At 41.4% G+C, this 14,701-nt stretch overlaps 1 protein-coding gene across 14 annotated transcripts in view; it reads left to right on the top strand.

Moving 5' to 3' along the window:
• Window positions 1-6,247, top strand: part of SEMA6D (sema domain, transmembrane domain (TM), and cytoplasmic domain, (semaphorin) 6D) — a 365,068-nt gene extending 358,821 nt beyond the window's left edge. For 9 of the 14 annotated variants that reach the window (XM_005877506.2, XM_014548794.1, XM_005877510.2 and 6 more), the window contains 2 exons: window positions 687-854; window positions 2,556-6,247. In XM_005877506.2, coding sequence (XP_005877568.1) covers window positions 687-854; window positions 2,556-3,844 — 1,457 coding nt within the window. In that variant the 3' untranslated portion in view covers window positions 3,845-6,247. The remainder of the gene's footprint in view (window positions 1-686; window positions 855-2,555) is intronic. The other 5 variants (XM_005877513.2, XM_005877511.2, XM_014548797.1 and 2 more) reach the window with 2 other exon arrangements.
• The last annotated feature ends 8,454 nt before the right edge of the window (window positions 6,248-14,701 follow it).

The raw sequence follows: 14,701 nt of genomic DNA, 5'->3' as shown, positions 1-14,701 counted from the left end.
CCTAATTCAGCTTGTAAATGCTGTTTCTTTTGCATGAGTTGCTGCTAACTCTTTGGAAGGAACTCCCTGGGCATTTTGGAATTCACGGGCAAGGTTCATCCCTGCTCCAGTGCTTTCCGGTGGACAGTGAGCCCCGTCGGTGCAGTGAATAATCTGCAGGGTCCTTGGCAAAGCAGGACAACGTAGGCAGAGCTGGTTCATCAGGTCCCACATCCAGTGTTTGCAGGGACCTGCCCGGGTGCTTTCTGATGAAGCTACACGTAGGCTCGCCAGTGAAGGACAGACAGACAGTCTCCAACCATCTGTGCAAGTGCTTGAAAAATATACACAAAAAGAAATGAAATGCTGTTATCTCACCAAAGGATGAGAAAAGTAGCAATTAATCTTCGTGATTGGTCTTACCTTTCCCTTGAGTGTCATTCATCATCCCAGGGGCTTCCATAGGAGCATTTGAGGATGTTTAATTTTGAAATCTGCTTAATTTAGCTTTATTGTTCATTTTTAGTTTTTAGTTTTCCCTTGCAAGAACAGGATTTTGTGTAGTCTGGTGGACGTGTTTTAATAAAATCCTAGAACTGGTTTCCTCCTAAAATTGACCTCAACTGTGCTTAAAAATGCCACAGGTCAGTCGGAAAAATCTGCTGACACTTCCCACGTTAATAAAAAAAATCTGTTTGCCACCACAGACATGGAGGTATCTTCATCTTCTGTTACCACAGTAGCAAGTACCCCACAAATCACACGCAAAGTGGTTGATACCTGGAGACCTAAACTGACGAGCTCCCGGAAATTTGTAGTTCAAGATGACCCACACACTTCTGATTTTACTGATCCTTTATCAGGTATCCCAAAGGGTAAGGCCTCACCAGGAGACTCATCGCTCACTGAGTGGAAACCTGATTCCTAGTAGCTCTGGAATCTAGGACTTAGGGCTCTCCAGAGGAGAGCCAGAGGGGCTGCTGCCTGTGTCACCACCGCCTCCGCTGGCCGCAGTCACTTCGGTTTTCTGTGGATATGTTGGAGTGCATTCCTTAAAAGATGAAAGAGGTGGAAAGCTGTTAAAGAAAGGGTGGTGAAACGGCCACTCAGACAACCTAATCTGTTGATTTCTGGCTGAAGATGCTGGAGACTTCTAGATATCAGAGAATTTCGAGGGTCATTCAGCCACATCAAAAACCAAAACTCGTTAACTGCAAATACCCAGATATCATATATTTTTACCTAAGAATCAGTCCCAGTCTTTTGTTTAGCTACCGTTCAAAATGCATTATGAAAAGGACCTGTGAGGTGCTAAGTTGCTTGAATGCTACAAGCAGTAAAACACAACAGCCCATCATAGAAGCAGTTATAACATAGCTGCCTATGGAGCAGGCTAATGAGATATATTACTCCAGAAAAAAGAAAAATCAATTCTTTAGCGCTTACTCATCTTTGGAATCAGGTTTCTAATCAGTTTCTATGACCGTACATTGTCATTTATGATTTATACCTGTTTATTTTGGTTTTATATATTTTCACTGTACACAATTTTATCATCATTCTTTCTGCTTTGTTTTCTTTAGTAGTACCATTTCTACCTTTATTCTTTGTCTCTCAAAATGCCACTCAATCTCATAACCCTGGACATGATTAAAAATGACTAACATTTCAAGGCCTTGGTACTAACCTAAAGCCACCAAGCCTTCAGAATCACTCTGACTTCCCTTATTCTGGGATAGCTGTGTTTATAGCATGTAACAGACTTGGATACCTCTTAAACTAACATTTCTTTGGTTGACTGTTAGATGTCTGTGGTTGCATTAAAAATCCCAATAATTAAAACTAATTTACTCTTCTTCTAGTCTAACTTAAAGATTTCTAAATATCTCAAGATATTTGAATCATATTACTTAACAAATGCAAAGTATATTTCCTGAGACTGTTTAGATTTCTTTCATAGCAGGCAGTCCAAGAGTGCTTCGCCCCAAAATGGAATGAAAAAAAAAATCAAAGCAAATACGAATGTCTGTCTTTGTAGCTAACAATGACCAAGCAGATGCTTTTAGTTTGTGAACAAGTTATAGGTTTTTATTCCAGTTAAGGTAGCATAATTATGTTAGCATAATATATATTTATGCCAATTCATTACATGCCCCTAATCCTAGCAGCTGCCTTTTAATCCAGATTTGTGAATTAGGAGAAAACCATGAGATAAAGCATTTTGTGAGTTTAAAACAGGTCATTTAAAAAATGTACACTTTATAATTCTAATTTTTAGGTAGGAACGCTTAAAATTTCTGTTTTATAACAAATGTTTAAGAGGAGGTGGGGGAAAGAAGACAGAGAATAGAGATCAATGGGAGATTAGAGTTATCCTGGCATTTGCAGCAATCAGGTGTCTCTGGGGATCCCATTGTAATTAAAGAAAAAAAAAATATGGAATTTCAGAGTCTACCTCACCCTCCAAGCTAAGCATAGAGACCGTGTGCAGCCAGTGCTGGCTCAATGGAAGCCGTTGCTGGCAGGTATCGTTTCCAGAGCACCTCACTGAGACTCTTTCCCTGTGTCTGTTGCAGGTGTACGATGGGAAGTTCAGTCTGGAGAGTCCAACCAGATGGTCCACATGAATGTCCTCATCACCTGTGTCTTTGCCGCTTTTGTTTTGGGTGCGTTCATTGCAGGGGTGGCTGTGTACTGCTATCGTGATATGTTCGTTCGGAAAAACCGGAAGATCCACAAAGATGCAGAGTCTGCCCAGTCGTGCACAGATTCCAGCGGAAGTTTTGCCAAACTGAATGGTCTCTTTGACAGCCCCGTCAAGGAATATCAGCAGAATATTGATTCTCCCAAATTGTATAGTAACCTGCTGACCAGTCGCAAAGAGCTGCCGCCCACCGGAGATACTAAATCCATGGTCATGGACCATCGAGGCCAACCCCCTGAGCTGGCTGCACTCCCCACGCCTGAGTCCACACCTGTGCTGCACCAGAAGACCCTGCAGGCCATGAAGAGCCACTCAGACAAGGCCCATGGCCATGGAGCTTCAAGGAAAGAAACCCCCCAGTTTTTTCCTTCTAGTCCTCCACCCCACTCCCCACTAAGTCACGGGCATATCCCCAGTGCCATTGTTCTTCCTAACGCTACCCACGACTACAACACGTCCTTCTCAAACTCCAATGCTCACAAAGCTGAAAAGAAGCTTCAACACATTGACCACCCTCTTACGAAGTCCTCCGGTAAAAGAGATCACCGGCGTTCTGTGGATTCCAGGAATACCCTCAATGATCTCCTGAAGCATCTGAATGATCCAAATAGTAACCCCAAAGCCATCATGGGAGACATCCAGATGGCCCACCAGACCCTAATGCTGGATCCCGTGGGACCTATGTCTGAGGTCCCGCCCAAGGTCCCTAACCGGGAAGCATCGCTCTACTCTCCTCCTTCAACTCTCCCTAGAAATAGCCCAACTAAGCGAGTGGACGTCCCCACCACTCCTGGGGTCCCCATGACCTCTCTGGAAAGACAAAGAGGTTACCACAAAAACTCGTCCCAGAGGCACTCTATATCTGCCATGCCTAAAAACTTAAACTCACCCAATGGTGTTTTGTTATCGAGACAGTCTAGCATGAACCGTGGCGGGTACATGCCCACACCCACAGGGGCGAAGGTGGACTACATTCAGGGCACACCAGTGAGTGTTCACCTGCAGCCTTCCCTCTCCAGACAGAGCAGCTACACCAGTAATGGCACCCTTCCTAGGACGGGGCTAAAGAGGACACCGTCCTTAAAACCTGACGTGCCACCAAAGCCTTCATTTGCTCCTCAAACCACCTCTGTCAGACCACTGAACAAATACACTTACTAGGCCTCCAGTGTGCTGTTCCCCGTGTGGCTTTTTGCTGTCCACGTTGTTGCGAGGATGATGTTGTAAGGGTACCTTAAGATAAGAGACTCGCTTGTCTTTTAAGAGAACCAAGTGGCCAAAGAAACTCTCCCACTTTGGCAACATCGGAACTTGCCACATGTAGCTACTGCAGCGAGGCTTCTGTGTACTCGCCTGGAAACAAAGGAAGGTGCTGGCCATTCCATTTCTTTTGTTTGAAGCTGAAGGGAAGTATAGCTCCAGCTCTGAGGGGCTACCTTCCCGGGGTAAGGAGCTGATACAGTGTGCAGAAGAATCTGTGAGCAAATACTTGAAAATGGGTTCAACTGAGACTGCCATTATTATGGGTGGTCTTCCCATTCAATGTGAACATTTTAATATGTATGCATTCACCTTGCCTCTTGCACAAATGTCAAAAACAATGGTAATGTCTCAAAGAAACAAACTTGTAGATTACCAAACAATTTGCTAAATATTCAGTCTTTGACCCAAACTGTAGCATTTTTTTTCATGTGGGGCAATTTTTTTCATGCCACCAATGAACTGTGTGTGTGTGTACGTGTGCGTGTGTGCGCGTGCGTGTGTGCGTGTGGGTGCATCCTGTACCCACTAGGATGTGGTTAGGTGCCCATTGCATCTTTTTGTGCTATGGAGTTGTTTACATTGAGCATGACTTAACAAGAGACAATAACTACTTCCCACAGCAGTCCATTGGGTTCGGCTTTTAGAAATAAATACAATGAAGGCTGATTTGACCATCACTATGATTGACTTACATGGTACCCAATGCCAGAATGTAAGAGTTCTAAGTAATTTTGTGCTGCTATTCATTAAAACTTCTATTACAGTCTTGCCAGCTTAAGGAGATAGAGATGTTAAGAGGTATCCTTGATTTATCCAACAGTATTCAGTAGTAAAACTTACCTGTCCACTGTGAATCCGAGACTGAGTCACTCTATTTAACCTTTGACACACTAATAAGGTTTTAGTTTGATTGTGTTTGGTTTTTCCCATGTAGTAAAATTTCTCTTCCTTTAACTCCTCCAACCCCCAAGATTTAAAATTGAAAAAAAAAAGACAATAGAGGGAAATGTGAAAAGAATTGTAATTGGCTTAACAGACAGTCTATGAAAACCTAACAGTGGTGCAATCACGTTGTCTATGTTGTGTTGTGTGAGAATTTCCTCCTAAGTCATGCAGGTAATGACAATATACTGTAAATATTACATGTGGTTTACCTGAATCTGTGCATTTTGTGCCTTATTCATGAGAATGATAGAAGTACTAAAATCTGTCAAGTGTTTTCAGTATAGCACATCATTTACTGAGTGCCAGTTGTAAATGTTTTTCAACCAGCACCTGAAGAGACTTTTAAAAAAATCAAATAAACAACCTAGAACCATTAAGCAGTCCACCCCCATTGCAGCATTATGTCCTTTCCGTGATAAACATTCCACTCCTGCTTTGCTAAGGATGAAACAGTGACACTGTGAAGTCAAATGAGGTTCCCTGGGTCCTGGGACACCTGCGGAGACCATAGAGTCATTGATTCGTAGCTTTGCAGAAGCCACGTACAGTTGTTGATGGGCAATCCAATGGCTGTTTCAGTTACGATGCTGCAAGTCACACGGTGGTTTATTGACCCCAACCTAGATAGTAACAAGGCAGAGGAATGCTCCTGACCAAGTCAGACAAATAAGTTCAGCTGATTTCTTGTGATAATGCTGATGATATACATTTCCTGGGGGAGGATGGGTCAGAAGACCAGAGCATTTTTATACAAGATGTAGAATACTGATACAGTTATGCTTTTCCTTTGAGAATATTGTTTTATAAAGAACACAATTCCCCGAGATCTCTGGAAGCTCAAAAGCTAAAACTTCTGTTCTTGATACACTTCATCTTTGCAACTAAAATATTACAGATTAATAATAAATTAAACCAACCAACGATAAACACTACTCAGTCCACCGCCGACAAACGTGTTTGCGTTCACCTTACCAATATTAATCCTGGCGTGCGGAAAACGGAGCGGTAACTCTGTGTGATTCCCGGTAACATGTTGTAACATTGTGCTGCCTTGTCGTTTGTAATGTGAGTTCTTTCAGTATTTATGTTGAGATTTCTAACATTAAATCTAGTCTCTATCCTGTTAATTTAATTTTTAAATGCTTTATCCATTTGTGCAAAGGTAAACACAGATTGTATCTTTTTTAATGTTACGGCATAAAAAGTAACCCTAAAGTGAAGTGGCTCTATACTGTTCTATAGAGTACTTTAACATGTATAGATATCTTGTAAACTTGTATTGTGGATGTGTAAATAATATGTACTTTGGGTTTTTAACACCGCATGTAAAGTCAAAATAAAATATATAAATCATTATTTCCTGCCTTTTGATATTGGAGAGGTTTAACATCATATTTTCAAAACAGTTTTGAGTCAACACCAGTGAAAGTTTCTTTTTTAAAAAAATCTACCAAAATATTCTTATCTGGAATGTTTGCTACCCAGTCAGGGTTGCACCAGCATTCCCTTTTTAGAAGGCTGATACCGATGGGTAGACTCCTGAAACACTGAGAAACGATTTTAAAAACCAGATGAACTGTGTTGCATCAATAGTCAGAAGCTACAGGGCAAACATACTAGTGGCTCACTTGTCCTCATATCTGGTTCAACAGACATTTTTAAAATTCATGAGTTCTATTCCCACATTTTTCAATGTCATTTTAAGTCCAAAATTATAGCTGGTATCACAGATTCCTGTGAACATTTCCTGCTACTTGATATATGGCATTTCTCAATTTTATTGTTTTAACTGAATAGAACATATTCTTAGATATCTTCCCCAAATATTGAAATGGAAGGTATAGCTATGATTCCATTTAGTTCTTGCCTTAGCATGGAATGAGTTGCTGACTGCTGTCATTGGCTCTGGTGGATGTTGAGGGTGTCACTTCCCTCCTGGGAGAGACAATAAATGTTTGCAGCGACTTCTCAGGGTCCAGCTGCTGCTCTTAGCTGCAGCCCACCTGTGCCTCCTCCATGGCCACATTTTTTCCCAGAGCTCCAGCCGCATCTCTGCAGAAGCAGAAGTTGCCGCCTTCCTGTCTTGGTCCTGGTTCTCGCACGATGTCATCTAATGAGGGTGCTGCATTTCCATGCTAGTTGGTGGTGTCAGGGGTCCTTTTTCATTCTTCTTGTGGCACCTCCTAGTTTAGATATATGAGGAAGAATGCATGGATTCCTGTACAAGGGCAAGTACCTCGGTTACTGGAGGGCCGATTTGCCCCCTTTTAACAGCTACCACCTGTACAGCTGTGTAGGCAGCAAGACAGCACCACTAGTCATGGAGCCGACTGGCATTGGGCGCCCTGCCCCATTGCAGGAAGTCTGCCTGTACCCCGCTGCAGTGCCGGGAAAGGGAGGGGAGGGGTCTACCTTCTCACCAACCTGCAGGTGCCCATTTGTAATTCTTAGAATTTAAACGAATGAATGAAGAAAGAGACAAGGGAAATTCATCTTCATCCTGTTTCTTTCTGGGCTTCCTGAGCATTACAATCTCATTTACATTCTCTATTTCTATTGAATTGGTGTTTATTGCACCTTGTGGCCATTATACCAGTTTTTCTGGGCTCTTTGATTTTTCTTTCTCTTCACCCCTGATAGACAGATTTAACTTTTTTCCATTGTGGACATCTTTGATAATTTAATGAATGCTACAGACTGAGCAGAATGTCACTTCTCAGGAGATTTACAGACCCCTAAAACTATGATTCTTCAAGGTGTCATTGAAAGAAGGAGTTTTCATAAGGAAGACATTGTAATGGTGCCCATTAATTAACCAGGACAGACCACCTGTCCTCTAGGTTCAGAAATCCCATTGACCAGGCATTTAGGTTACTCTGGGGGTGGCAATTTTGAAGCCAGATGGAACACTCGAGATGCTGGTGCAGGCGAAGAAGAAAGGGAGTCTCCCATATAAGGCAGTGTCCCGATGGCCAAGGTGCTGGCCAGGTGCCAGAAGGACCGACCCTTTTCCCCGCCCTTCCCAGCTCATCTTCATCCTCTTTGTCAGAGGAGGGTAAAGAACAAGGTGTCAAAATAAGCCCTGGGTCCAGGTCTGGGAGCTGGGTTCTAATCCTGACTCCATCACTCATCAAGCAACTTTGTGGCACTATACCTCTCTCGACTTCAGTTTTCTCATTTTTGAAAAGAGATGGTTTGACATTCATATCTCTGACAGTTTTATGTAACCTGCCAACTCTATAATTCTATTACCTATTTTATGAATGCTATGCTTAAATATTATTCTTTCAATAGCTTGGTTTGTGGGCTTTTTATGGGAGTGTGAGGTCTGTTCCTGTTAGATATGAGATATATGTGAAATTTGTAATAAAATAAGGCATGATAAACAATGCACTTTAAGCCATTTAGCTTCCGTCTATATGTGATGTTTACCCTTTCCTGCATATATAACATGCAAAACAAATCTCTGCCAAAGTTGCATTCTTTATCTACTAGATGTGATACTGTAAACAAGGAAGAATTGGACCTATAATAAAACCAGCCTTCAATTCACAGGGGAATAGGGGTGAGGGGATAGGGGAGAGTGGTCAAATCCTGAATATGCAGACTATAAATCAACTGAAATTCACACATAAAGGAAAATAGAATATTTTGGACACTGTCCCATGATATGATTCTCTAGTTTTTAAATTTTTTTATTGGTATTTAAAGAAAGAGGGAGAGGGAGAGAGAGAAACATTAACATGAAAGAGAAACATGAATCAGCCTCCTCCTGCACGCCCCTATCAGGAAATCGAGCCCACAACCCAGGAATGTGCCCTGACTTTGAATCCAACTGGCAACCTTTCAGTGCATGGGATGATACTCAACCAACTGAGCCACACCAGCCAGGGAATGATTTGATATTTTTTTAAAATTAGGTATTGATTACTGGTTGATCAATTGATTACTCTGTAACATACAATTTAGTTCCCCTTAGCCTCACATGATGGGATGAGGATTACTGGTTGATCAATTGATTACTCTGTAACATACAGTTTGGTTCCCCTTAGCCTCTCATGATGGGTTTGAGTGAAAGTATGAAAACATGACACTTGTTCCTATGCACTATTCCTCGTAACTGTTCTTCACGTGTGTGAGATGGACTCGCTGATGCTACTGTAAAAATTGTTAGAGTGGGCAAAAGAGGGAAGCTTGTCAGGGTCGAGCAGCCCTGTCCAGTGGGACCGTCTGTGCTGGTAGAAATGTGCTCTTCCCGGACTGTTCATTATGGTAGCCACTAGCATGGATGGCTCTGAGCACTTGGAATGTAGCGAGAGCCACTGAGCTACTGTATCTTGGACAGCGCTGGTCTAGAAAGCCACTGCTGCTGCTGCCCCCACTGTCAGGTCAGGCCACTGCTCTGAACACAGCAGTTCCATGGGGCATGTAACTGATGAATAGATGAGACGTGATTTGGACATTTTGTTGATGTACCCTGTGCCTCACCAACAGCTGGGCTCACAGTTGATCACCAATCCATCACAGATCTAGTTTGAGGTTTTATATGTGTTTTCCTATTTAGAAACTGTGATGAGCACAGTTGGTATCCAAGAGAGGGTCAGCATTTGGGTTGTGTGGACAAGATTTTGCTTCTCTTAGGTTTCTTTTGGAGCTTTTGAGGCCTACTCAGTTAATCCTCAACATGCTTTCTGTTGGAAAGGGACAAGCATTGTCATCCCCATTTTCAAGGTACAGAAACTGAGGTCCGTGGGGCTGTGACAACTATAGAAATGCAGATGGCGGCCAAGTCAAAACTCAGGGCTAATTCACCTATTCTCACATTCAGGTCCTGTGCACAGTTCAACACATTTCATGAAAGGGGGAAAGGGAATATCAGTGTTCAATCAGAAAGGATGGCCTCTGTCCAGCACTTCATGTATAATGAGGAGAAACAAAAAAGGTGGAATAGTTATAGTATCCAGGGGTATGTGCCAAACATCAGTGAAAAAACGATACATTCAGTGAGTCAGTCATGTGCTGGGCCATCGTAATGAACATGCCAAATCAATTATTTTTTGGGGAAAAATCTATGGATTGAGTTGATTTGTAAGTTGAAAGCAACCAAAGAGGATGGACTCCGTGATGTTAGAAGAGACTAACCTGACGTGTCCAACCTGAACCCATCTATAGTAAGTTTCTGGGCATCCTGCCAGATTTCCATCTGTGGGCTGTCAGAGTCTCCAGGAAGAACTTCCTTTATTTCTGATGTTGGAATTCTTCATATTGAGCCGGGGTTGCAGATTGTGAGTTAAACGCAGTTGTAATTTCTCCACTGCTCCCTACAGTTGCGGGAGCTATCTTAGAGGAGAATGTTTTCTGATGATTTGAGCTGCCTAGTCTTCATGAGGCCCAGCATAAGCCCAGAGAAAATGTCTGTTGAAGGAGTAAATTTGATGACAGCCTCTCATAGTTTTATCCTAGGTCTTATGGCAAGGCCTGGCCAGATATTTGCAACTGTTGGTGCTGATAAGCATACTAGAAGCATACCCCTCTTCCTAGCATTTGCAAATCAGGATCTCAAATAAGAGGATTATAGAATTCTTTAGACATTATGAAAGGGGCATTCCATGGGTTGGGGACAGCTTTAGAGGTGTAAGAAGGAAATGGAACCCTTGGGTGCTTCTGCAAATTTGAAAACTCAGGTGTTAGTGAGCATTTAGGAATTGAATTAGGCTCCAAACTCAATGCCATCTCAGGTTGAGAGGACCATTCACTGGTCCAGGCAATCTGGATCTTTGTTGATCAGTATGTACCTGCAGCAACTCATTGAAATCAAAACTTAAGATTCAGCCTGTCGTGATGGCCTCTTCAGATGGCCTAAGTGAATGCCACCCTGTGAAGAAGTCCATCTGGATTTCAGAACTCAGTAAGCTGTTATTTCCACTTACCTATGCAACTCACCTCCAGAGAGGAAGAAACAGCTGAACTTTTTATATATGCTTAATTTGCATAACTATTCATCATAAATTTATTTAATGAAAATAGCAAAATACTAAACTGAAGAAAATAATAGAATTCTAAGTATTTTAAATCTCAATATACACATAGAAGAGAGTCCAGAAACAGAAAAATACTAAAGCTGGTTATAATCACTAAAACTAACATTTTGAAATGTGCTTCATTCAAACATGTATTTTGGGAACATCTCTAAGATTGATTCTGAGTTTGTTTTAAAAAAAAAGAAAAAAGAAATCCTAGAAACAGCCCCTGACTTGATTTTAGTTATTTGGTCTCAGGAAAGTTGAACTCTGCTCACTGCTGAAAACGAGCTGCCTAGAGATTTGATTTAGCTAAAAGGGCGAGGTCACTGATTAGGATCATCCTTGAAGTCCTTAGGTTTCTAAAGGGTGTAAACAATGTGTTTTGTTTTGTTTTTGCTGGAGATACTAGGACTCAACTGATGAAATACGGCAATTTTAGAAATAGTGAAGGCAGAGAAGAGGTTTCTGGAACTACAATCCAGGCAGAGTAGCCGGGACAGCAACTGGCAGCTGAGCGGGGTGTGGAGGAGACCACTGAGGGTCCAGAGCTGGAACACATTGTGGAGGACCTGTGTCAGCTCTGTCTTCTTTGTGTCTCAAAGGGCAGGGACAGGGCAGGAACTCGGAAACATACAAAGCCAGATTTCCTCCTTTGTCTTCTCGTCCCTGGATTCCAAAATAACAGAAAGCAAGGAAGCCGATGAATGGAGAGCGGGCAGGTCTGAGGACAATGAGATTGTGACAGTAATGACAACTTGCGAGAGTGGGAAATAACTAGTGAAGCAGAATTCTCTCCTCTGTGACAGCATGCCAGTTCAGGCTGTCAGGAAAGCCACGCCCCTTTGCAGTGTTCCCTCGGGGTCCTCCCCTCTCCCCTCTTTTTAAAAAGTGAATTTTCTCAACATGCTTTCCCTTTGAAAAGGTGACTTTGCCCTCCTCTCTGTTAGAGCTGCATACCACCTTGAACAGATTAAAGATATTTTTTAAGGTAACCTTAACCACTAGGCAGCCCACATGGAATTCAAGTTCTAAATTGGCATTTAGGGGCCTGGCTTTTCACCATATTGTTTTCCTTGGTGTTTCCACTGTTCTAACTTACAAAAAGAGTGTCAAGCCCTAGCCAGTTTGGCTCAGTAGATAAAGCTTCAGCCTTGGACTGAAAGGTCAAGAGTTCAATTCTGGTCAAGGGCATGCATACCTCAGTTGCAGGCTTGATCCGGCCCAGGTTAGGGAGGCAACCAATCAATGTGTCTCTCACATCAATGTTTCTCTCTCTGTGTCTCTCCCTCTCCCTTCCACTCTCTCTAAAAATCAATGGAAAAAATATCCTTGGGTGAAGATAACAACAACAATAACAAAAAGACTAGCAATAGGCTAGACAATTCAATAGGAGTATTTTATTCTCTGAAAATAAGCTTAGGATGCAAATGGGAGAAAATTACCCCCTGGTTGAAAATTTTAAATTAATCACAGAACTGGATTCGTGTCTCTTGGTTTTAGATTAGTCACCTACTACCAGGGAAAGAAGAGATATCGCTAGAGGAACAGTACCATGTGATATCACCACAATTGAATATCTTTATAGAGGCTAAAAATGCCAAGTACAGTCAGTCCTCACTTAATTCAAGAAGTTTTATTGGTATTTTTGTTTTGCAACTATTTGTTGCATCAACTAAACTTTAACATTCATGTCAAGTCTTGTTTCTGCAGTGGGAGCCAGTTGACCTTGGGTTGCACCCTTCTCTATCATTTGTTAGCCTATAAACTGTATGAGTTTGCCCTTCTCCAAAAAATAAACCATCCTCAGTTTAGTCATTTGTTAAGTGGGTACAATTACACTATATATCTCTCTTAGGGAGTTTGCGGAGATTGAATGAGTTTCTATATGTAAAGTGTTTAGGCAGCATCGGCACTAGGAAGTACGCTACATATTATACATATTTTAATTTTTATTATTATTCTGTCTTCATTGAGAAAAGCTAAACCATAAGGGATAATTCAAGCCAAATGATACTGTGACTGTTCATGTAAACATGGGCTGGAGTGCCCTGGTGGGTGTGGCTCAGTTGGTTGGGCATCCTCCCATGCACCCAGAGGTCAAGAGGTCGCAGGTTCAATTCCAGGTCAGAGCGGATGCCCAGGTTTCTAGTTCAATCCATGGTAGGGGGCATGCAGATTGATGTATCTTTCTCTCCATCTCCCTTCCTTTCTCTCAAAAAAAAAAAAAAGAAAGAAAAAAAAGAAATCCATAAAAACATATTTAAACATGGGCTGGAGTAGCAAGGTTTTGTGAAGGAGCTTAAGTTTTACGATATGTGAACAATGGAGAAAGGAACGCCCTGAAACTCTGCAAAAGCTTTCGCAATGTGAACCCCCTCCTAGGGAAGTCACTTCTTTCTGGGTAAATAAGTCAGGCCCATCCAGTGGCAGCATTCCAAGAGAAGCCTCCTCATTGCATGTGATAGCGGTCTGAAATAAGCATTTCAATTAGATTCATTAAGACAGTTATTACTTGGTAATTGAATAGCAACAGATTGCAAAGGAACACTTATTGAGGTCTAATAAGTATGGAGGAGAGAAATCTTCTCCTTCTGTAATTCCATCAGCTATAAACCAGTGTAATTAGATTCTTACTAACACATTCAAATTGAAGGGAATGTTGAGGCATATAATTGGCACTTGGGAAGATACCTGTATTACGTTAGGGTACTTTCATTTACATACTTATTAAGTGTCAGTTGTTAAACAACTCAGACTAGTGGACAATAGTAGGTCAAGTGGTTAAGCAAGAATTAAGTTCTTAAACATATTAATAAATTAGGGTCAGATATATTTTAAAATATGAAATGTAACTTTATTGTATCCCTAAATTTGCATCAATCCACATACTATTTCAATGCTTCTCGTGAACCAATTCAGGACTCTGAATTATTTTTTCAAGTATAATAGATTCATGTATTCATTCATGTGCAATTACCTTTTAAGCAACTATTATGGGGGGGAGCATGTTATTTGCCATCAATTTGATAATGGAGATAAGATAGTTACATAAGAAAATTCCATAACTTGTGACACAAGCAAAATATGCTGGGAGAGCAAGAACAGAAGTAAAAAAGCAAAGTCTTTTGATATTTTTCCTGTGGGACACCATCCTCTTCGGATTTCAGTTTTCTATCTGTGATGCAACTAGATAGTTCCACTTCTCAAATCAAGTACAAACTTCTGAGACAGACCCTTAATCTTCATTGTTTTTTATGCAAAATGATTACCAGGTGCTCTGTGGAGAGCAAATTAAACCTCAGATAACCTTTGTAATGCATTTAAGTTTTGGAGAATTACGTTTAATGTGGTTATATTAATAAACAACCAAAATTTGGATAATCTAGTAACTAGATTTTAGTTTGTCTTTTCTTGAAACCAATAATAAAAAAATGTATAATTTATCTTTAACTACAAGAGACTAGACTTCCAAAAAATCAATAGGGAAACACAGAAAATAAAAACTAGAATGACTACAGGTGCCCTGGCCAGTGTGGCTCAGTTGGTTGAGCATCGTCCTGTGCACCAAAAGGTCTTGGTTTGATTCCAAGTCAGGACACATGCCCAGGTTGCAGGTCTGATTCCTGAGTAGGGCGGTGAGGGAGGCAGTTGATCCATGTTTCTCTCCTACACTGTTTCTCTCTCTCTCTCTCTCTCTCTCTCTCTCTCTCTCTCTCTCTCTCTCTCTCCTCCATTCCTCTCTCTTTAAAAATCAATAAAAATGTATTTTTAAAAATAATAAAATGGC

This window comes from Myotis brandtii, unplaced genomic scaffold (assembly GCF_000412655.1).
Source record: "Myotis brandtii unplaced genomic scaffold, ASM41265v1 scaffold521, whole genome shotgun sequence".
NCBI classification, from domain to species: domain Eukaryota; kingdom Metazoa; phylum Chordata; class Mammalia; order Chiroptera; family Vespertilionidae; genus Myotis; species Myotis brandtii.
The sequence above is the reverse complement of the archived record's forward strand: the minus strand, read 5'-3'. Positions and strand labels throughout refer to the sequence as shown.